At 48.4% G+C, this 22631-nt stretch overlaps 8 protein-coding genes across 8 annotated transcripts, besides 3 other annotated features; 6 read left to right on the top strand and 2 right to left on the bottom strand.

Annotated features, from left to right (window-relative positions):
* Nucleotides 1-1074: 1074 nt before the first annotated feature.
* FPSE_09281 (uncharacterized protein) lies at nt 1075-5782 on the top strand (the record flags this gene model as incomplete). Its single annotated transcript, XM_009262398.1, has 9 exons — nt 1075-1283; nt 1548-2945; nt 2999-3242; nt 3298-3932; nt 4183-4212; nt 4636-4663; nt 4764-5156; nt 5191-5303; nt 5419-5782. 9 exons carry the CDS (start codon nt 1075-1077, stop codon nt 5780-5782), a joined length of 3414 nt encoding a protein of 1137 aa, XP_009260673.1.
* A 1571-nt stretch (nt 5783-7353) lies between these two features.
* Nucleotides 7354-9122, top strand: FPSE_09280 (uncharacterized protein; the record flags this gene model as incomplete). Its single annotated transcript, XM_009262397.1, has 6 exons — nt 7354-7555; nt 7611-7657; nt 7805-7853; nt 7920-8084; nt 8135-8529; nt 8583-9122. 6 exons carry the CDS (start codon nt 7354-7356, stop codon nt 9120-9122), a joined length of 1398 nt encoding a protein of 465 aa, XP_009260672.1.
* An 89-nt stretch (nt 9123-9211) lies between these two features.
* On the bottom strand, nt 9212-10930 carry FPSE_09279 (uncharacterized protein; the record flags this gene model as incomplete). Its single annotated transcript, XM_009262396.1, has 1 exon — nt 9212-10930. The coding sequence occupies one exon, from the start codon at nt 10928-10930 to the stop codon at nt 9212-9214; it is 1719 nt and encodes a 572-aa protein (XP_009260671.1).
* Nucleotides 10931-11852: 922 nt separating this feature from the next.
* Nucleotides 11853-12937, top strand: FPSE_09278 (uncharacterized protein; the record flags this gene model as incomplete). Its single annotated transcript, XM_009262395.1, has 4 exons — nt 11853-11918; nt 11972-12028; nt 12087-12180; nt 12240-12937. 4 exons carry the CDS (start codon nt 11853-11855, stop codon nt 12935-12937), a joined length of 915 nt encoding a protein of 304 aa, XP_009260670.1.
* Nucleotides 12938-13185: 248 nt separating this feature from the next.
* Nucleotides 13186-14141, bottom strand: FPSE_09277 (uncharacterized protein; the record flags this gene model as incomplete). Its single annotated transcript, XM_009262394.1, has 4 exons — nt 13186-13313; nt 13370-13788; nt 13858-14042; nt 14118-14141. 4 exons carry the CDS (start codon nt 14139-14141, stop codon nt 13186-13188), a joined length of 756 nt encoding a protein of 251 aa, XP_009260669.1.
* Nucleotides 14142-15395: 1254 nt separating this feature from the next.
* On the top strand, nt 15396-18068 carry FPSE_09276 (uncharacterized protein; the record flags this gene model as incomplete). The annotated part of the gene is made up of 2 exons (XM_009262393.1): nt 15396-16142; nt 16200-18068. The coding sequence occupies 2 exons, from the start codon at nt 15396-15398 to the stop codon at nt 18066-18068; spliced, it is 2616 nt and encodes an 871-aa protein (XP_009260668.1).
* Nucleotides 15631-15722: a repeat region.
* A 476-nt stretch (nt 18069-18544) lies between the features above and the next one.
* FPSE_09275 (uncharacterized protein) lies at nt 18545-18978 on the top strand (the record flags this gene model as incomplete). Its single annotated transcript, XM_009262392.1, has 2 exons — nt 18545-18587; nt 18677-18978. The coding sequence occupies 2 exons, from the start codon at nt 18545-18547 to the stop codon at nt 18976-18978; spliced, it is 345 nt and encodes a 114-aa protein (XP_009260667.1).
* Nucleotides 18722-18773: a microsatellite.
* Nucleotides 18907-18966: a repeat region.
* Nucleotides 18979-19750: 772 nt separating the features above from the next.
* On the top strand, nt 19751-21418 carry FPSE_09274 (uncharacterized protein; the record flags this gene model as incomplete). The annotated part of the gene is made up of 5 exons (XM_009262391.1): nt 19751-20088; nt 20142-20169; nt 20200-20671; nt 20774-20835; nt 20912-21418. 5 exons carry the CDS (start codon nt 19751-19753, stop codon nt 21416-21418), a joined length of 1407 nt encoding a protein of 468 aa, XP_009260666.1.
* Between the last annotated feature and the right edge of the window lie 1213 nt (nt 21419-22631).

Genomic DNA, 22631 nt, shown 5'->3' with positions numbered 1-22631 from the left:
ACTCTCTACCTAGATAATATTATGTTAAGACGGGCCGGACATCCTTTTGCCACGCTGCACAGACTTGTTCGCCAAGACTTTGCCTATTGCAATGGAAATCGGTAATGTTCTTACTCAAAGCAAGGGTGCGCTTTGGCACAAACATAAACAAGAGTCTTGCCTCATCCCAACTGTATTACGTTTTGGCGACTGACCCTTGGATGATTTCCATATTGAGGTTCATACAGGAAATTGCAAGATGTTGCTTGTGTAAGCAAACCACTCCGTGTTCTAGATAATGACATCGAAAGCTGACAAGGTTGCAATCCCCTGTCAACCCGTCTTATTTCAAGCGGGCCTCGGTTCAGTTTGGCCTTGGAACCATGTGTAAAGAAACGTCAGTTGTGCGTTGTTGATGGCATCTTACTGACAATTAGGTTGATACGGATAAACCGGCCAGGCCGTTGCTGGGAATATGGAAAGGAAAGAAGAACGGGGCCACTTGCTACAGTGTTTTCTTCACTATCACATATCTAGTAAACAGAACATAATAAATGCCAACGTTAGAACGGAGCCAACATTCAGAAAGGAGTGGAGGGAGGCATTAGCAAGGGTTGCCTTGACCGTGCCGTGCCGTGCAGCAAGCGAAAGGAACCATTGGTAGTTGATGTCTTTTTTATTTTGTTCTCGGATTTTCCTCTTTCTGTCTTGGTGATTCGACTTCTCCATAATTGATTAACCGGTTTTTTCTACTAATCTAATTTCCATCCGCACCAACGAGATAAAAAGAAGTCTCTTGTTTCTTGCAGAACAGAACAGGAGAGACTCGGTTCCATAGGCCATCAGTTCATACCTGCGTGGGGAATCCTACCTACCTAAAAACTGCTAACCTAACTTCCCCAGGGACTTGATCCCCCCTAACTATCCTTGTCTAGCTCTTTAAGGTAGGTACATAGTAGGAAAGCAACAAAAAAGTCAAGGCAACTGAGCAGAACTGAACAGGGGCTGACTGGTTCTCAGTCAATGGAAGCATACGACGAATGTTCTGTTCTCCTCTTGGAACACAAGCCCACGACCCGACCCGACGACTAAGCCATGAAGCCCCTCGGGCCCCAAGACTCTGAACCTGAGTCTGGTCTAACTGGAACTGAAGCAGCTGGAGCACAGTCGCCAGGACTTCGGGCTACTGCTACTGCGGCTACTGCCAATGCTAATGCTAATGTTGCTTCCGTTCCACGAAGGCTTCCTGTCAATCCCCGCCGACACAAGGTTGCTCCCGAACACCGCAAGCGTGTCGCTACAGCGTAAGTCGTCTTTTTCGGTTGTTTAGTTAATTGTCCTACATATCTCCTTTCTTTTTTTTTAGTGGTCCGTAGCTGTTGATATATGATGTCTCCTCCAAAAAGGTGTTATCGATCAATTGCTATGCACCACTAGTCTGTCTACTATCTACCAATATCATCTCTCTCTAGATAGCGGCCTGTTCAGACGTCGCCGCGCATGTATCAAACTCTCTTTAGGGGAACAGAACACGTATTGATCTAGTCTAACGAATGTCTTGTTCAAAGGTGCAATGCTTGCAACGTGAGAAGAGTCAGGTGCTCTGGTGAGCACCCGTGTCGACAATGTCAATCCTCTTCACGCGACTGTGTATATCCTCTTCCTGTTGAGAAGGTGTCCGTTACACGCTCAGAGCTCCAAGAGCTAAAACACAAGGTTGATCTCTATGAGCGGGTGCTTCGGGATACTATACCTGCAGCTATATTCAACGCGGTTCCCGATGCCAACAGTCGCCAAGAGCTATCTGCATTGCTTGGTTGGACAGTATCTGGTTCTGGTCATAGTGTTGGGCATGGTGTTGGGCCAACCGTTCCTATACATACGATACCAACCATAGATGGCCATACACATATCGCCAGGGGTGCACATGAGCTTCCTCAATACCAATATCCCAGCGTTCATCGACAATTCCAGCAAATCCCACAGTCTCAATCTCAATCTCAGTCTCAGTCTCAGTCTCAGTCTCAAATTCAATTTCCAGATGCGCGAATCCAAGAGCTCAACCTTGGGCTACCACGATCACATCTTCCCCAACCATCACATTCCATACCGACTCAAAACCAGAGGCAAGATGAAGACGAGAACCTGACGGCTACCGAAGGTCGTCTGCTGCATGATCCTGACGGCTATGCGCGCTTCCTCGGCGAGACGAGCGGTGCAACTTTTCTTGACTACTTGAAAGAGTTCATGACGACTGTTCTGCCTCTTGCATACCAGAATCTTCGCCCGGGCTCCGATGGCAGTGCGTTCTTGTCGAGTCTTGGCCGCTATCAGACCTACGACTCTCGTCCTTTGCACGATCGTGATGTCGACCCTACATGGTTCCCTACTCACCCAGAGATGGATTCTATGTTATCCGAGCTACGGTACTTCATTCAAGACGGAAACGGAAACTGGCCGAGTGGCGGTATCTACTGGTGGGGAAATCTATCAGTGACACCTGTGATCCCTTCACTAGAGCGAGACTCGCCAGTCGCCCGATTGAAAAAGTGCCGTCCTTTCGCTCTGTACCAGACTGCATTCGCTGTGGTCTCCCAAGCTATAATCATGCCACCCCAGGACATTTCAATAGATTCTCATCTCAGCGAGAGTTACTTCAGCAGGGCCCGTATACTCTTGGGGAATCCTCTTGACATCACACGCTTTACACCTAATGAAGTTGCAGCGTTAACTCTGATGGGATTCTACCTGATTGAGATGAATCGCCGCGATGCTGCCTACATGTGTGTGAGCACCGCCATGCATATCAGCATCATGCACGGCTCTCACAGGGGCTGGCTAGATGAAAGTGGCAAGCGAGTCTTTTGGACGTTGTATGTGCTAGATCGCTATCTCAGTTGCCTGATGGGAAGACCCCCAACCATTATGGATGACGCCATCCGTTTAGAACCCCCTCGTGATGCTCCGTATGTTCATATATCTATTCTCTTGTGTTTCTTTAGCTTACCTTGTACAACAGATCTATGCCCCCAGCCGATGGTCTCAAGGCGCACGTCGAGCTTTCACGAATCTCAAGTCATATCGTGTGTAACACATATCGCATATCCCCTTCGGAAGATATTGCGAGGCCTGTGAAAAGCCTCGAAGGAGAAATTAAAATGCTGGATGCTTGGAGTCTAAATCTTCCTCCGACCTTACGACTCTCGAGCAACGGACTAAGCGATGATCCGGCCACCTGCTTGTTGCACATGCACTACAACCAGGTATCTTGTTCAATCCTCTATCTTTGTCGACACTGTAGCTGACCTTACTTCGCAGCTCATTATCCTAACTATTCGTCCGGTTTTCTTCGCTTTAGTCAAAAAGTCATTCGCAGAAAAGCTTGTCTCTCGCCAATGCTCCTTGAGGACACACCCCCAGCTTCCTCACCTCAAGCGATGCATAGCCTCGGCAGAGCACAACATTCGTCTCGCACGCCAGATCCTGATTGTCAACCACCCTCGAAAACTGCTTCAAGCTGGCCTTCACTTCATATTCAACGCTGCTATTGTGTTGATGCTACAGCAGCTAGTTGAAGATCTGTGTCCGTCATCCAGAACCGAAAAGGCCCGATCACTCGATCTTGACTTTGTGATCGGCAGGTTCGAGGATGAGAGCCGTGTGGGTAGCAACTATGGGCGAGACTGCGCCACGGTTCTTAGAGACCTCCGTGTTCTTGTGCAGAGACTCCCTATACCTGTTGATATCAGCTCTGCGACACGCTCTATCAACATGAGTCAAGCTTCGACAACCTACGATCCAATTGCAAACCGAACAACAGTAGACACGGGGCAATCATGGCCGGACAAGTTAACTTCAGAGGCACTGCAGCAACCGATTCTTGTTGACCAAGGCCATATGCTATATAATGAGTTGGTTTCGTGGATAGATGTTGATTGGCAGTCCTACAATGGGTATCTCATTTAGATCTACACCATGTAAACGAATTTCGAAATACTGAGGCCTGTGGTGGTTAATTATTTTTAATGAATCCGGAAAGATAGACTTATTGGTCAATTTGAATGGAAGAACATCGTCGGATTTTTTTGAGGTTTGATTGCGAACATAATGATAATTGTGCTGTCTATCGATGTCGAACCTTTCGAAGCTATTTCCCGGCAAGCATTAATAAAATCAAGTGGAAAGGAGAGTTGTTAACAACAGAACGAAACAAAACGAGGTCGCCCCTACCTGGTACGTCAATTGTTCTTGCTTATTGAAGCGTAACAAGTAATAGGTTATGAGGAAGGTGACATGAGTGTCATGTGATGAAGTGGGTGACTCGTATCCGTGGAAGGATTGTCTCACTCTTAATCTCATTATTCTCTCGATATATTTGTCTATCTGTCAGATTAACTTCAATACGAGCTCACTATTGTCTTGAGTCATCGTCGCTAGTGCCAACTGCTAGGGTTTTGCAGATTCCTACCGCAAATGGCACTTCTCAATCGCAGAGCCGTTGTAACATGCTTCATCTTCCAACTTCCATCGAATGACTCAAGCTAGAAGCCACAAGTTGCTCTCTTCCGCCGGAGCTGTAACGTAAACATTCACCAGTAATCCCTGCCTCCTCCTATAATTGTCAGATAATTGTAATTTGTGCTTACTACCACCCAGGCACAAATACGCGGGCATCGCCGACAGTGTAGAGAAAACCGACGCGGATCCACTCGACACATCCTGGAGAGAACTTGAGAAGAAACGACACTTTTACCAAGGATTCTCTACGCCTATTTCGGAAATAGAAGCCCTTTTCTCTTATCGGTGACTCGATTGGGAGAGCATGGACAGTCAATCCTTTGGTATTCATCCTCCAGTCAGGGACCAATAGTGGTCGAGCTGAAGCTGGTATCAAAATAGACTGGGAGCATGAAGGCTATGAATGGTTCGATCCAGACGCTATCGACGACTCGGAAAACTTTGAAAGAGTTCCGCGCATCCTTGAAAGCCTCCAAAAGGTGTGGTTCAATGTTGACCTGAGTGAGGCGGCCGGCAACACCCTCGACCAGGGCTTGATCGCTTTGCATAACAATCACGAGAGCGGAGCTCATCAGCTCGCATCAGTGGCTCTTCATACATACAACGACGTGATTATTAGCAAGATCGACATTTCTGACAAGGACCGATGGTGGAGAAACGTGAGATTGGCTGGCTGGCTGGCATCTATGGAAGCATGGGCGGGAAAGCATGGGCGCATCGATGCTAAACAACGTTCTAGCATGTCTAAGCACGATTGAGGGTAAACTCCCATCCAGCGTTGACAACAACATCATGGCCCTTGGAAAGTACGCTTGGGACCGACGGACTACCAGTTTTGAGAACTGACGCGTCATTCCAAGCTTTCTTGGGACAACACCTGTCAAAGGACGGTCCACTCAGAACCCTTACTCTCCCTTTCAGCTCTACTATCGTATCGGCTATAACCCACGTTCTTGGGAAGGTGTCGCAACCTATACACGTCCACGTGCTCGAATCGCGCCCGCTTTTCGAAGGTTTTAGTATGGCTCAGGAAATTGCTTCCTTTGCCAATGAAAACAGGCCAATGCTTGATCTGACAGTCCACACTGATGCAAGCGTCGGTGTTGCGGCGAGAGGCATCGACATCGTGCTAATCGGAGCGGATCTAATCGACAAAACAGCCGCGGTTAGCAATAAGGTCAGCTCGTTATCCACTATCTTGACAGCCAGATACATTGCCCCGCAAGGAAAATTTGTTGCCCTTTCTAAGAAAGAGAAAGCATTGCCCTTCTCGCCCCCAGGCTAGGAGGAGACTGGCCATCAAGAGGTAACGCAAGTTTGGGGAAAGCACTCAGCTTCTCTCAAGGGCCCCCGCCGTCAAGTCAATGTCAAGAACGTATATTTTGAGTGGGTGCCAGCTGATCTGATTGATCATTATATCAATAAATATGGCGTTGCCGACTCTGTGGAAATATCGAGGCACGCAAGGAAGTTGCAAAGATGACCAATACTTTACCAATCTATGAGAACCAAGTCCGAGTCAAACAAATCCGAGTCAGCCAAATCCAAGCATGGTGCTTAGCCCCGACAATATGAAGAGTTACATTACTCCTGCCTGTTCTTGGGCCAATGGGCAGTGGTGTTCAACCTTTTTCATCTTCTCTGCTGCCTTGGAAGGTCTGACAAGCTCTCGGGCTCACGCTCACCGTGTGGGAACCTGATGGAATCAATGGAGCTGTGGAGACTGTCTGACATTTGCCTCTTCAGTCGTGAGTTCTGAGCCTCGAGTCTTTTTAACACTGTCTTGGCTTATGTATCCATTATCTTGCTGCAGTCGTTTCAATCTAAGACTCAAGTGGGGTACCGGTGAATCTCAATGGGAACATTTGTTTCAGCGGGGGAGTTAAGTCTTGCTAGTGACGGATCTTGGGGACGGTCGACTGCTCGATTCGGCAACACAATCGCCTGGAGTTCGTTTTCTAGAAGGCTCATTCCATCATTCATAAGCCCTTGTACGAGCCAAGGCGTAGCACTGGGTTCTAGGGTGCGGCAGTACTTTCTCAGTAAGCAGCGCGAAGGATCCCTGATTCCGGGGTATATGTCAGCCTTACAGCCCTAACGACACAGCCCGCACGCCATCTAGTGACTTAAGATCACTAGCTACATGGTTTGGTCATCACGGGAAACTGATAATAATCGGTTTCCTGTTTTGCGCATAATTGTGGAGGCGCTTGGCGACTGTTATGCGAGTCCCGCTCCTTGGTGATGAGTCAAAGATGGTACTCCTTTGCCGCATCCCCGCTACTCTTTGACACTCACATAGCCCTTCATCACTACTAACGTGCCTGATGTGCAGGCTAAAGATGCGGTCAGTGGGTGTCAAAGAGCTCATGCAACCCCGATCAAGGTTGCATCAGTGGCGTTACCATATGCCTATTCGAGGCACTTTCCTGTCAGCCTCAATCCCGAGCGTTTGGTCTGCTGTCAGATTCTTACTTCATGATAGGTCGAGAGCAAACCTTGATTTTGAACGATGTTGACAAACAAGATGACACCCGGATCGGGCCTTCACATGGATCACGCTTACCAGTTCCTTGGGAAAGGCGTAGGATGGGGTCTCGTTGGATAAGCCCCAGAGCAATCCCGGACCTCAGGCATCTGGGCGAAGTTATCACGGAATCTCAATAGGGGCAGGAGCGTTAAGGATCTTTGCTGCCTGTTAACCAGATGTGTATATGAATGAGACGAGGACGCCTAAAGACTGGTCGTGGAGTTTGAATAGTACACTACGAACAATTTGTCCCATTTTTTCTTGATCTATGAGGAAAGCCATTCGTTCCCCCCCCTCTGCCTGGACTACAATTACCTACCGTCAATATGACCGACCAAAATGTTTTCCAGTCAACAGAATCGAGCAAGACGCAATCCAGCCATGCCACTACCGCCTCAATGGATGACACCAAGGAAAGAAGTCGAGCATTGAACCAGAAGCTGGATTTCGCTCTCCTTCCCCTTTTGTCTCTACTGTACCTCTTCAATGGCCTTGACCGAGGTAATGTTGGCAATGCCGAAACACAAGGTATGAAAACACCCCCTCCTCTTCTTACTCGGGCTGGTTGACTAATTTATTCTAGGATTTACTACCGACATAGGAGCAGAACCTGATGACCTCAATGAGGCTGTATCTTTATTCTTTGTTACCTTTGTCGTCCTCCAGCCTTTTTCTGCCGCTGCTGGGCGTTACATTGGTGCTAAGCATTGGATCCCATTTCTGATGGCAAGTTGACAAGTCGAGCACAACTATCTAGAATTAGCTAACACTTGGCAGTTTGGTTGGGGTGCAGTGACTATCGGTCAGGCTTTTATTAGAGGACGTAGTACGTTGACCTTGTTTCTCTAGTTTACTAATTCTTTGACATTGGTTGTTTCTGACTTTGCTACAGGGGCACTCATTGCTACACGATTGCTCATTGGAGCCTTCGAGGCGGGATTTTATCCCACAGCCGTGGCGTACTTGTCATTCTTTTACCCACGATATGATTTCTGTGTCAGACTTGCCCTTTTCTATGGACAATACGCAATTGCCGGTGCCTTCTCCGGCTCAATTTGTGGGTTCCAAACTCAACTTTGGGTAGTGCAAAAACTGACATTAGTCAAGCATACGGAATCTTCCACCTCCGTGGAGGCGGCCTCAAGAACTGGCAATACCTATTCCTAATTGAGGGGGCTCTGACTTGCTTCTTTGCCATTGTCGCCTGGCTATGGCTACCTAGAGGTCCAGGTTCTGCCTGGTTCCTTCGACCAGACGAACGAGAGTTTGCAGTCGAACGGATGAAACAAGACAATGCCGAATTTGTCGAACACGAGTACAGTGAAGATGGGATAGAAAAGAATCGCTTGAGCAAGAGGGATTTCGTTGAGACGCTTAAGGACTGGAAGCTCTGGACTGTCCTAGTGCTAAACATCTGTGCCAGTGTGCCCAGCAGTGCCTTTTCAGTTTTCCTACCCCTTGTTGTTCAAGGGTTGGGATACGAGTCTATTCTCGCAAACTTGGTATGTCATGCTCGAACAGAAACTTGAATTGGACTCGACTGACCAGGCATTAGATGACGGTCCCTCCCTTTGTCTGCGGCGCTCTTGGCCTATACATCTTTGCCCTCAGCTCCGATCATCACAAGGAGCGGGGTTATCATATTGTGGGCGGTTTAGTGATCGGAATTGTTGGCCTAATCCTTACCGTCACGATTACCTCGAGAACCGGGCAGTATATATCACTATGCGTGCTGCTCTCGGGCGTGTACATTTCTGCGCCCCTTACCATGGCTTGGCTCAGCGGCAACACACCCGAGCCTGGCAAGCGAGCGCTTGTACTTGGTGTCAACGGATTCGGTAACCTTGGAGGCGTGATCGGTGCACAATTATACCGACAGCGTTACAAGCCTCATTATAAGCTTCCGTTCTATATTACGTTGGGCTTTCTAGCTATCGCGCTGGTCGGATATGTTTCATATCGATTCATGCTTGCAGCAGTTAACAAGCGTAAGAAGGCGATATTGGACACCATGACACCTGAAGAGGTTGAGAGCGAGAGGCTCAATGACCGTCGCTACGCGGACAAGAAGTTCACTTTCATGTATGGACTGTGATTAGATACAACGACCCAGATATTGTTAGAGATTGATTGCCAAGATTGGAAATATTTTATTTAGACAGATAGACAACTGAATCTTCTTCATCAGGACTCTGTTTCCGTATCCTTCATGACGACCAGTTGACTCTGCAGCCCCTGCTTGCCTACTCTCATGGCCATCTCGATTTCTCTTTCCTCATCTCGCAATCTGGCCTTACTGGCCGCCACCTCACGTTCCCGCTTCCTTCTCTGTTCTTCCACTGTGCGATTTCTTGACTCGAGCGCCTTCTCGCGCTTTTCTCGGGCATCGCGCAACTTTCGCTGTTCTTCGTCCTCCATCGCTGCATCCAGATCCTCGGGTGGGGGAGGTAGGTTGCTCACGTAAGCTTCGATCAGGGGATCGCGGATCTTGGGCTCGAGGGATATGTAACGAATGTCGGTGAGAACCGGGTCGGGTAAGCCGGTAGATAGCGACTTGTTGTTAAGCAGGTGTACGGGCTGGGCCTTGAGCAAGGCAGTCAGATCGGACTTGAGTTTGGATTGGGGCATTTTCAGCCGCCCAATGTGTTCTCGATACGCCTTCTCGCGATCCTTGTCCGTGATCTTGTGATCTTTCATGACGTCCTCCTTCTTGTACTTCCTCTTGAATTCGGGCCAGTACAGTTTCGGGGTCGCCTTTTCTTGAAGGAATGCCATGTAAGCAATACGAGGATCCCGTTTTTCCTGCCTTGCTCGCTGCTCCTTCAACTCTGCGATCTTCTCGCGCGTCCACTCATCCCAGCAGTCTCGGCGTGCTTTCGTAGTGCTAAGCGCGGTGTATCTCAAATCGTCGATGATCTTGCCTTCCTCCAGAAGCTTCTCCCACGGACTGTAGGGGTTGATGTTGAAGTCATTCAGAAGATCCTTGAACAGATATTTGGCATCATCTTCGGATAGGGGCACTCCCTCGGCGCCTTCCGGCCATTCATCTGCATTGCCATCATCATAGTCGCCCGGTTCGAGACCGTAGTCTTCTCCCATGGCCTGCAATTGTGCTGCAAAGTCGGCTTCTGTGAATTCCAAAGGCGCGTCATCGTCCATATCGGGATCTGCAGTCCTCTGCCTCTTAGACGGGTGTTCCCCATCACCGTCGTCGCCCTGGCCTTCGCCTTCGTCGTCCGTCACCTCAACCTCTTCATATTCGCTGTCGTCGTCTAGGCCTGTCATGAGGACATCTGCCTTCTGTGCTATCGCAGTCTTCTCTGGTGTCTCTTCCACTTTATGGTCTTGCTTCGCTTCCGTCTCTTGTTGCGGCTCGCCTGCTGCCTTCTTCCTTAGTCGTGCCTTGTCAAGTTCCAAAATAGCGGGCATCAGCTTCTCTGGTATGCGCCAGTAGCTGGTATTTTTGACAGGGTTATACACAAATCGTCTCGAGTATTTGGTATAGACCAGAATCCACGGCTCGTGGCCTGGAATTGGCTCTTTCCTCCTCGGCTTGTCCACCGGTTGTGGACGCGGTCGCCCTTCGAAACCCCCACGCCCGCCTCCATGTCCGCCTCGTGAACCGTGTTGTCTTTGTCCATTATTATCTTGGTTGAATTGCGCCATATAAGCATTGGCGACATTTGGATCGGCTAGAGAGGGTATTGAACCATATGCAGGGTACGCAGGTAATGATGCTTGCGCAGGCTGCGGAGGAGGCTGAACTCCTGGTCGCTTGTATGTTGACTCTTTCGTTCCCTCATTATAATAGTATGTGTGTCCTGTCGGCGCTGTATGCTCACTCCATCCTGGAGGCAGCGGCGCCAGTGCAGCCGCCGAGGGTGTATGTGTCGACTTGAGCATTTCGTTCGGCGCACGCGTCGCAAATTATGACATCAGGCTTTGATATCGGGGGACGGTATAAAAACAACAATATATATCCAGCTATGTCCCATATGATGTAGTCGTCGTGGCCTAAAGCGCGCAGGTCCTGTCTGCAAAAATCGCTTGATGGTAGTAGAATTGGATGGAAGAGCACTAGTTAAGAAGAAAGTTGCGAAATGATCCTTTGACGATTCTCAAAAGTCCAAGGGAGCTTGGACCCAGCGAGATTTTGATTACCCTATAGCTCTTTCAAGTTTAGACACAGTTAAGAATCTTGAGCTTCAGTCATGTTTCCTCAAGAAAGAGGTTCGAACGTGATGGGATTTTTTCTACAGCTCTATAGCTATTCCTTCGATTACCGGATAAAGGCGCAGTGTTGGTGTGGTGAAAGCTTGCATCAGAGGCTATAATTGACTGTTTTGTATTCTAAACCTCACCATCTTGGTGACAACTTGGTATTAGGAAAGGTGTCAAAAGGTACTGAGGAACAGAAATGATGGGTTTTAAAAATCACACCGAAAACCTTATCTGAAGCCGAAACATGCCAGGTTAATATTTATTATATATTTGCTACAGCCTTTGTCTCGAGATGCTGATGCTATTGGTGGTTCGTTCGAAGCCTCTATTAGTTTGGATGGCCCCAGAAATTCCAAGATCAGGGCCCCTTATTCCCGCTTTGGGCAACATGTCCAACCTCATCATCGACTACAATCTTCCAACCCTTCCTGATCACTCTTCGAGCTGTTCACTGACGATATGACGTGGTATTAAAGAAAAATATTCTCCATACTCATATGAGCCTGCGACAAGATAGCGACTTTTAGTCTCATGCGTCTTTGCAGTCCGCCCGTATTCCATCAATCCCGGCCTTCATACACATTCTCAACCACGAGAATCAATCATGGCACCGACTCAAAACTATGGCTCGTCTGGCGGGCCTATTTCCTTCTTACGAAGGTACTGGAAGGTTTGAAAATATCCAAGTCAGATATGTGCCAAATAGATACTCACTCTTTGCAGACAACTCATGCGCCTGACTACGTCGGTTTTCTCTTTCTCCTAGCTGGCTGGATCCTGGTCTGTACAACACATTCTGTCATTCTGCAAGAGAGCACCGCTGCTGACAGATTTACAGACAGTTCTCTTCGTCGATCCGTTTCATCGCATGTTCTTCATCAACGACCTTCAAATCTCGTACCCGTATGCGGTTCATGAGCGTGTTCCCGTCTGTACGTTTGAAGCGTCGAGACTCACCCTCTTTGATCACAACTAATATATGGTCCAATAGTCATGAACTTTGTATACGCCCTGTTCATACCGCTGGGAGTCCTCATTGCCTTCAACATAGCCACAAGAGCACCAGCTGCCAAGCATGAAGTCACCTACCTTTCGTTTCTTATCTCCATCGTACTCACATCCTTCATCACTGACATCATCAAGAACGCTGTTGGCCGGCCTCGACCCGACTTGCTGGACCGTTGCCAGCCTGCAGTTGGTACAAAGGCCAATACTCTTGTTACCATCGACGTGTGCACGAGAGAGGACGGCCATATCCTCCAAGAGGGCTGGCGGTCATTCCCTTCTGGCCATTCGTCCTTCTCGTTCGCAGGTTTGGGATTTCTCAGCCTTTTTCTTGCTGGACAACTCCATGTTTTCCGCTACTCAGCCGGTGGCCGTGACCTGAGCCGGGCTTTGGTCTGCCTTCTACCGCTCATCGGAGCTGGCATGGTCGCCATTTCCCGATGTGAGGATTACCGCCACGATGTTTACGACGTCTGCGTCGGCTCGGCTCTGGGCATGAGTATTGCATATTGGAGCTACAGACGCCACTGGCCTCGACTATCTAGCCAAAAGTGTGACGAGCCGTATCCGCGACCAGGAGTCGACACCCAGCCTGGCTGGCAACGCTTCGCCGATGATGAGGAGGCCGCAAGAGGGACAGATGTAGGATTCGAGATGGACAACTTGAGAGGTTCGCGACGCTGATATTGGGGACTTAGGCATAGTTTGCGTGCTTGTTCGAGACGACTCAATGTCATCCATCTTGCATAGCGTTTTTCATCGAACCATGCTATCCTTCAACGACAATCATAGACTTTGGTGAGGTCAAGAGCCAGGTTACGTCTTGTCTCGTTGTATGGTCATTTCATGATATTATTGTACAGGGGCAGATAAGAGGAGCCCCGCATTCCTTTCCTTTCACCCCATCTATCAATAATCTATTGCCTTGTCTCTTACTTTTCCTCTGTCTCCTCGTTCTTCGCCAGATCGTGCTCCTTCAACAACGCCGTGATCTCATCAGCGCTCCACAGGCGGTGGTAGATCTTGCCGTCCTCGGTCTGTCCTACTGTTGCGAACTCAACTAAATCAAAATGTCAGCAATGCAATTAACTGTAAATGATCTGATGGTAGACGTACTCTTCTCGCTGCTCAGCTTGGTCGAGTCCATCGTCTTGCTAAGAACCTTGACTGCCATACCGCAAGCCTCCTTCAAAGTACAATCCTCCTTGTAGTCTTGCTTGAGGAGACTTTGCGCGCTTGCGTTGTTGGCACCTGCACTTGTGGCCTTCCAGCCACCGTAGTTGCCGGAAGGGTTGCTAAGGTAGAGCTGGAATTGTCGTCGAGGATCCCAGCCAGCATAGATGAAGGACACACCGAACGGACGTAGACCACCGTGCTGAGTGTAGCCTTGCTTCAAGTCACAGAGTCGGCGTACGAGTTGTTCGCAGGGGATGTCTTCGTTGTAGGTGAGGAGGTATCGCTGAGCGGCTTGTCGGGCATAGTTGATAAGGATGTTGGCATCGGCGGTCATTCCAGCAACAGCGCAGATCATGTTACTGAACAGACGATATGTATTAGCCAGGAAATTCTGAACAAGGGAGCACTAGCATGGAGGGGTTGCGCACTCGTTCAAGATGTAGAGCTTCTCAGCGGAGGTGTCCTGCTCCAACAGCTTTGAGGTGACCTTTCGCTCAGCGGCGAGGACAATACCATCCTTGGCCAGAATACCAATGGCGGTACCTGCATGTGAAATAGCCTCTAAAGCATATTCGACCTGGTAAAGACGGCCCTCTGGTGAGAAGATGGTTGTCTGTGGATATCGGTTAGCTACCTAGGTAGGTGGGAGAGCTTCCAGTACTGGCTGGAGCTTCAAGGGCCAACGCACTCGGGAATCGTAACGACGAGACATGGCGAAAACCTTCAGGCGTCGAAATTGGAATTGTTAACAAAGAAGGGATCTCTAACAAATCCCAGGCGAATAGTGATAGAGAACTGCGGTGATGGTGAGGATCTGGCTGGTTGTTGGAGTTGAGGCTGTGGATTCGTTTACGTCGGTGCAGCCCACGCCAGTAGGTTGGTTACCTGTAACGGAGCTCTAGGCCGCCGCGCCGCGTTAGCTTTCTACTGTTGAGCTGCTACCTGTGGGAAGGCTGCAAAATACTTGCCTCAGGCCTAAAACACCGGATAATCATCAGCCAATCTAATCAAAGTCTGAGCTGCAAGGCTGATTGCTCACCAATGACTAATCCAAGCTCTTGCTTGCTGACATTTGGCGATGGATGGCTTATTTCTCAGGCAGGAATCTTGCCACAATCAGGCATCAAATAGCGTTGTCGGAGTGGACACACAGAGAGACAAGCAACTTCCCGAATTGAATTGTCTGTCACAAGCGCGAGTTTATCCTGGTCCCCTGCCACCTGCCACCCGACCACTTCAACCACTGTAGGGCATGAGCGGCGGAACCTCTTTCTAGTGCCGAAGTTTTCATACCTTCCTCCGCATAGCTCCCTTCCCCCCTCCAGTGTTCAGCACCAAAGCAGCTTCTCTTCTGCATCATCAACATCATCATCTTTTTGAACGATTTTCTAAACGACAAGACGACCTTACCAATCAACCCAAAGTAAAACCGTTGTCTTGTACCTCTCTTTGCGACAGTTTGAGTTTCTTTCAAGCAACCTTAACTTTTACAGTGCGCGCGTCTTTCAGACTCGGCACGCGACCCGCATCATCCTACTGATACTGGATTGACATCAACACCAGCTTTGTCGCGCAATCTTAATTCAGTCGGTGACGCCTTTCGACCGGCTTACAAATACCGACAAACGACCTTGCTTTTCACCACGGGCATATCTGAAATTCCTGTGTACCAACACTGTTGGAATATCTCTTTGCGCCAAGACGTATAGAGGTTGAAGAGACAGACAAGCATCTGCGCGTGGATCAGCTGGGAAGAACCTGAAGCTGTTCTTGACATAGTCGTGACTTTCAATCATCTCCCACGTAATTACTTCAATGCCCGTATAAGGGCGCACACCATTCTGCACTTTGTTGCAATAGTAGAAATCTGTCCAACACCACTATCTCATCGGTCCACGCCGTTCGGTACCGATACGCGTCGCACTTCCAAAATCTGCGCCGCGAAGCACTGACTCAACTTATAACCATGTCTGGTAAGCGACAAAGACTCGCCAATTCCCCCAAGCCCTCCCAGTCTTTTGCGGACCCAAATCGCCCCAATTCCTCCTACACCAAGAGTTCTGAAGCATCAACTAACAGCAACGATCCAGGCGAAGCAGAACCCCGCCGATCGGTACGCGCCACAAAAGGCCAACACACCAAGTCATTCGACGAGCTTGAGCCTGCGACTGTGCCGAAGAAGCGACAAACTAAGAAAACTAAGAAGGCCAAAGAACAAGAGCAGGAACAGGAACAGGAACATGAGCAGGAGCAGGAACAACAGCAGGAACAAGAAGAGGAGGAGGAGGATGAGCTGATCCGCTGTGTCTGCGGCGCCACAGAACAAGATGAAGATTCCGGCGAAGCTTGGATCGCCTGCGAAACCTGCGGCGCATGGCAACATAATGTATGCGTGGGAGTAAGCTCATTCGACGACGAGATTCCTGACCATTACTGGTGCGAACAATGCAGACCGGATGATCACAAGGAGCTTCTCGATGGTATAGCTAAAGGAGAAAAGCCCTGGGAAGCCCGGCGCAAAGCACACGAGGAGGAGTCCAAGAAGAAGAAACGTGGTGGACGCAAAGGGAAGGGCAAGCGGCACAGTGAGACTAAGGAAGAAGATAAGTCCAAGGTCAAGTCGTCCCCTGCACCGGACACATCGAAAGACAAGAAGGACGCAAAGGCTGGGAAGCGAAAGAACCGTGAGGATTCTCAGGATGCGGATGGCAAGGTATGTTACTACATCCCCTAATATGGTATTGTTGATGCTAACAAATTAATCATTAAGTCGGCTAAGATACGTCGTGTGTCAGAAAACGGAACTGCACCTGTTCCCGTTTCATATACACCACCGGATGACCTCGCCACTACGATCGCGGATCTACCTGGCTCTAGGACAGGACCTGTAAAAGCACTGAGCAAGTCCACAAGTTATGTTCTGGCGTCAATGCTAAAGCATGGCGATCTTCACCTAGAGGAAGAGAGCTCAGTTGAGTCTATGTCAGAGACTTTCGCCCTCCAGATTGAACGTAGTGTATACGATGCGTACCCCACACCCAAGGGACAGAAAGAGTACAACCAGCAAATCAAGTCGTTGAGCTTCAATTTGAAGAACAACCCGGAGTTGTGCCAGGGACTTGTGTACAAGACTCTGTCTCCCACAATGCTGGCAACCATGACTTCAGAGCAGCTTGCCTCGTCAGAGATGCAGAAGCAGACCGCAGAAATGAAGGCCAGGGCTGAGAAACAATCAATACTCTATACTTCCGAAACGGGACCTCGCGTCAGAAGAACCCATAAGGGCGAAGAGGTTGTCGATGATGAAACGTTTGTCAACGATTCTGCCGTACCGCTCCCTCCAGGGCCTCGTCGCCCAGACCCTCAGCATGTTAAAAAGGAGCCCACGGCTAACGACCAGCCTGATTTGGCCTCACACCCACAGCGAAGCGATGACAAGCAACGGTCACCAAGTCAAGCCGATTTTGATATCGCAAAGGTTTTCTCAAGCGTCAAATCTCCAACCGCATCTCAAAACCGCAGGCCTTCGGCTTTGGTGACTGGAGCTAACGGTCCCGGTGTAGATCCTGATGTGGATCGCATGCTTCAAGACGAAAACGAGTCGCCCCCTTACTCACCCACCGAGGAGACCCAAGACCCTGACGTTGTGTGGCGTGGCTCGCTTGCCATGAGTTCGATTGCTGATTTCCAAGCAACAGCCAAGTACATTGGTGGTGCAAACTTTGCCTCAGTTGGACCGTGGTCGGATTTGATCCCCCAGAGGTTGGCTGTGGCTGGCCGTATTACGGAGCAGGCTGCTATCGAATATCTCTGTGGCCTTCGTTACAGTAAATCAACCGACATCATCGTTGTGTCCCTCACCCCCGTATCCCCAGTTGCGCATGCTGAATTCCTTGCTCTTCTGAAATATTTTACTGATAAGAAGCGTTACGGCGTCATCGGAGACAAATCTAAAGCCAACGTTCGGGACACTTATTTAGTGCCAGTCCCGCCAGGGGAGGACAATTATCCTGAGTTTATGCTCAACTTGGTTGACAACAAAATTCCACGGGTGCGCGACGAGCCTATGTTGCTAGCTGTCTTTGTTTATCATACTGAGCCTGAGCAACTTAAACACCTCAAGGATGGACTTGCCATTCAGCAGGATGCCACTGGCGTAGGGTCACCGACCCCCGCCGCTCCTGCACAGAGGAGTAACTCGACAGCGTCGGCTGGTCCTGCGTTCTCGCCGGCAACCCCTCAAGCACCTCAAGGAGGGTTTCCACAGCAATCGTCCCCAGCCCAGTGGCAGTCTACCACTCAGACGCCTGTACCCATCCCGCAACCGCCAAATTACGCTAAACCTCAACCACCACCACCGCCACCACCAGTAGTGGCACCCCCGAAAGTGACGGACGCACAGAAGCATCAGGCCCAACAAGCAGGCATGCTTGCGGCCCAGGAAATGCTTGGACCTTTGATCAACGTACCAACTGTACAGTTTATTCTGCCCCAAGCTTACCAGATGGCCCGCAAAGAGTGGGAAGTTGTTAGAAGAGTTCTAGAGCGCGACCCCAAAGCGCGTGACGATCTTCAGCATCTTGGTATTTTGCTAGAGAGGGAGACAGGCGAGAAGAACGGAGGAGCCGTTGCACCATGATCAGTATGACCGGATATACGGAAGGCAGATAACATAACTCAATGATACCAGTAAACGGCATGTGGGAGTCTGGTGATAAGGCGTTTTGAGAAGTGTCACTGGCTCTCTTTTTTATATATGATTAGTTGGCACAGGCTTTATTGTTGCAGATGGAATGACAAATTCTTGGATTTGTGACAAGCAATGTAGTGACCTAGTCACGGGCTCTACTTCCTTATGTGTGACTTGATCTGCTTGTACCTAGGTAGTGAGTGAGGTGGACTTTGAATTCATTAAGCATGCATATATATATATGTTCACCTGGACGATGCTGTAGATTAAATGATTATAATACATAGTCTAAGTTGGTTTTATGTATTTCCTAAAGCTTTACTAAATGTTAGACTGTCTTTATGCTGTTATATTTGTCAATGGACTGTTCCTTTCGAATTTTGCTGTCTATCAAGATAGATCCTTCCCAAGAGAGTATATTCATTATGTCGAAATTCACCCCTATTCCAGACTCTCTCACTGGGCTAGGTAAGTAGCTTCCCAATCTATTTATCCATTGCTATTCACAAGAAGGAGCACTGGTCTGAAGCCTGTATATTTATGTTAATGTGCCAGAGCTTGCTTCACTTTGACCTTGCACATACCAAGAAGAACAAGAAGACCAACAACAACAACAACAACAACACCCACGACGACGATGACGACGATGACAACTCCCACCCCTGCTCCCAGCTCCCCCCCTCATGCCGCTTGGAATACCGAGGAAGGCAAGGAATATCTCCTTGCTGAGGTATGGCGGCTGCTCCCTCCGGCGGGGGACGCCGAGGCTAAGGCTAAGGACAAGGCTGAGGAGAAGAAGGAGAAGGAGGAAGAGGAGAAGGAGAGAGAGGAAGTGGAGGATGAGGAGAATGCCCCTTAAGACGAGGATAAGGAAGAGGAAGATAATCAATGGTCACGATTAGTATACAAAGGGTATGTTGGATGTTTGCATGGAACCTTTGTAGAATGTTTAGTTTGATGGTTATGCGAAATACCATTTTAACGAGGTATAAACTCGCCATTATCATTCATAAGTTGGTTATATGAAGTCGACTCCCCAGGTAGTAAGTGACCTAGCAGGTAGGTCGAATAAAAACCGGTACTGATTTCGTGGCTGATAAAAATGTTAGACTAGCTTTCGTGTTTATATGGCCTAAGAGATGATCAGTATTTTCGTCTGTTGTCTCTTAGTCCGGTAGAGGGCTAGCAAATGAAGCATAAGGAACATAGATGTCCATTGGTCAACAGTAGAACAACCTTTGGCCGTACACGTACTCGGTTATCTTCTGTTAACTCACATCTTCGAAATGGCTGTGGGGAGTTATTTTTCTTTGTGGTTCGAACCATCTGATTTGTTTACTCCAAGTCGCCTTACTCTCGATCAAAGCCTAGCTACCTAACTACTAGATAGTGAACTACAGACAGTCAAGACCTGCGACATAATAGTCTAAATCGATTCTGCATTAAAGCTTCACTAAAGTTTATGCGAGTTTACTTCCAGTGTCTAAGTCATCCATTGTTTTCGCTACCACTGACTCACATCTTTGTTGCTGATGCCTAAAGTTTGAATTTAGAGTATTCTTGAAGATATAAAATCTGAGCTGCCTCCCACACGCGAAAAGAAATTTCATCTACACACTACAACACTCATCATGGCGTTTTATTGGAGATTATTGCCTCCAGAGATTCGTCTCCTAACTCTACGATGTATCGTCCCTCAATATGGACTCAAAGAAACTACCGTCGAACGCGGGTTCCCTCGAGCATCTTTATTAGCTACCGTGTCCAGAGAGTGGCAAGACTTTTTCGAGAGAGAAACGTTTCGACGCATGGATCTAGAAGCGGCTGATTTGTGTACCTTTTCTAGAATGGTTCTGGAAGAGAACGTCATCAGGTTGAACTATATAACTAATGTGTTGCTTACCATCAAGCTTGCAACATACGACCTGAGTGTGGCAGACAAACCAGAGAGTGAAACGACCGTTACTCAGTTAGTAACACTATTTCTCTAAGCTTAAGACACCGCTGACACCTTGAGAACAGGAACAACATGACATTTACGATAGCAATGGTAATTTTTCTCAAGTCACTGTCTTCTTAGGAGGGCCATAGGGGAGGACTCACACTCGAGATTCGTGCATACTCACCCAGTGATCAGCAATTCCACGGCAACATAATTCAGCTTTACGACGACTACCCACTCCGGTTTGAGGACGACCCACAGCCGACGACTACACTCTTGGAGTTTTGCAGGGCAAACAGAGCAAGATACACGTCATCTAGAGATATACGACGAACTTTGGATACTCTAGGCCTGACGAAGAGACTCCATGGCACGCCGCTCGAGTTGAAGTTAGCACTAGGGGAGAAAGCCCAATTCTTCTCGAATACAACACGCAAACTCCCAAAAAACCCCATTGTTAAGGGCTTAATTCTACGCTCGGATTCCCGGAAGAGTATTGCAGTGAAAACCATCGCCACACTGTTTCGCAAATGCTTTGGAACTTTGGAATCCTTCCATTTTGTGAGATGGAAAGGTTTTACAAAGGAACAAGAGACCGCTTTCTTAGATGGTATGTTCAACCTAGATGATATGCCAAACACAAACGATATCGTTATAGCTAACGACTGAGACCAGATTTTCGTAAGAGGTTGTTACTGGCTTTCCCTCCCAGTCTCCAGCACTTTGTCTTCCGTCTACACAGAGATTATGGTGAATATTACGATCCTTCTCATCGTGTGGACTTTGGATATACGAAACTCTTGGCCCATACTTGTCATAGTTTTACCCAGTTCTACCTCCCATATGACAGCAATACGTTTATGCTTGGGTTTTTGATGCCTTGATATATAAGAGGCGCGAGGATTCCAAGCTTCAGAACCTAGCTTTCATGACAAGGTACCTTGGCCACGGATCGAACCAAAAAGCAGTGACAGGGTTTTTGTCCCTCGTCACTGAAGCAGTATCGCACCTACCTGCACTGCGGACTCTGGAACTATGGAATGCCAGCGATGAATTTGGGTGTTTGTTCCGTTGCACCCTAGATCGCCACCGAATCATAGTCAAGTGGCGATGCATCGACGAGCGATTCACTTTGGAGGATGAAGTGATAGAGAAATGGACTGAACTGGCCAAGGCCTCAGGCCGTTCACTCGTGGTTCGAGTGATTTCGCTCTCGAAGGACCAGGAGTTGAACAGAACGTTCAAGTTCTTACATATCCTACCGTTCCTGCAACTCAGACGGGTGAATTTCGACCCTATCTACGAAGCCAATATAGTGGTCGCTCAGAAGATGAAGTGGGAAGATGTTCTTATTTAAGGCTTCAACCAGCTATCAAGATGCTGAGTTGATGATCCGCCTTTGTTCTCAGTGGGCGGGCAAGCAATACTCATGTACTATTTGCAAAGATAGTGTCTTTAATTATCTAGTCTAGTAATTGAGAAATGGTCTGTCCGTAATGGAGATTCATATCGCGTTCGAATGATTGAACACGTTAGCTGTTGAGGCTTAGCTTGTAGCTTGAAGGATCGATATCTGCCAAGGGAAATCGGATCAAATCCAGGGTGCACACGTTGAAACTTGAAACCCACCCCCACAACAAGGACTCTTTGGTGACGCAATCATTGCACCCAAAATAGGTAGTAGGAACAAGGTACGTATCCGTACAATAGGAGACATCGGCAAACAAGCAGACGTCGTCTTCCATGGTTCATTTCATGGCCCAAGCTTGAAGTCTAATTCTAACCCAACCCTCACCTTCACTTCATTTCACTCTCAATCTCACACCCGACAACTTTCTTCTCCTTAAACTCCAGAGCCTCTCACTTCGTCTGTACACTGGTAAGCATTGCCGACTTGAACCCACGTCATTGAAGCGGTCCAGAAGCTAAGAAGCCCACTCACTGTAGATCCATCGCGCCACCACACGAATATCCACTTCAAACCTTCTCCTATCAACAACTCCCAAGCAACCTCCAAAATGGCCTGCGGATCCTCCAAGTGCCTCTACGACCGAAACGGTCCTGGCAGCGCCGCCACTTCAATCGCCGAATCCATCATTAAGCCCTCCGAGGCCACAGGCACGAAGACTAAGTGCATCGAATGCGGTGACTACGAATGCTGCTGCATCCCTTGCACTATCCTGTAAAGAGGCATGCTTCACTTTACAGAATAACATGAAATTCGGGAGTTTAATTCGACGAAGCGCTGTCATTTCCAGCAGCGCATACTTGAAGGGACTATGAAGAATGAACTACGATGCTATGGAAAGGCTAGTCGATGTGATAATAACCTTATAAATTAAATACAATAACAAAAAGATTCAACAAAGCTACAGCATATGATGTCTCGCGGCAACGCAAATGTTTAGCTTTACTAGGCCTGATTTACAGTTGTCTTTCTCTATTGTATTACTGAGGTTACATTTTTACGTCAACCTCCCTTTGCTACCCAGATAACGTTATTGCTTTCTCGTATTCATCTTCTCCAAATATCCGCATGAAGGTCAGAACCTTTTACTGCTACTACGATC

This window comes from Fusarium pseudograminearum, chromosome 3, assembly GCF_000303195.2.
Source record: "Fusarium pseudograminearum CS3096 chromosome 3, whole genome shotgun sequence".
NCBI classification, from domain to species: Eukaryota; Fungi; Ascomycota; class Sordariomycetes; order Hypocreales; family Nectriaceae; genus Fusarium; species Fusarium pseudograminearum.
Note: the sequence above shows the minus strand (reverse complement) of the source record. Positions and strands in the feature narration are given on the sequence as shown.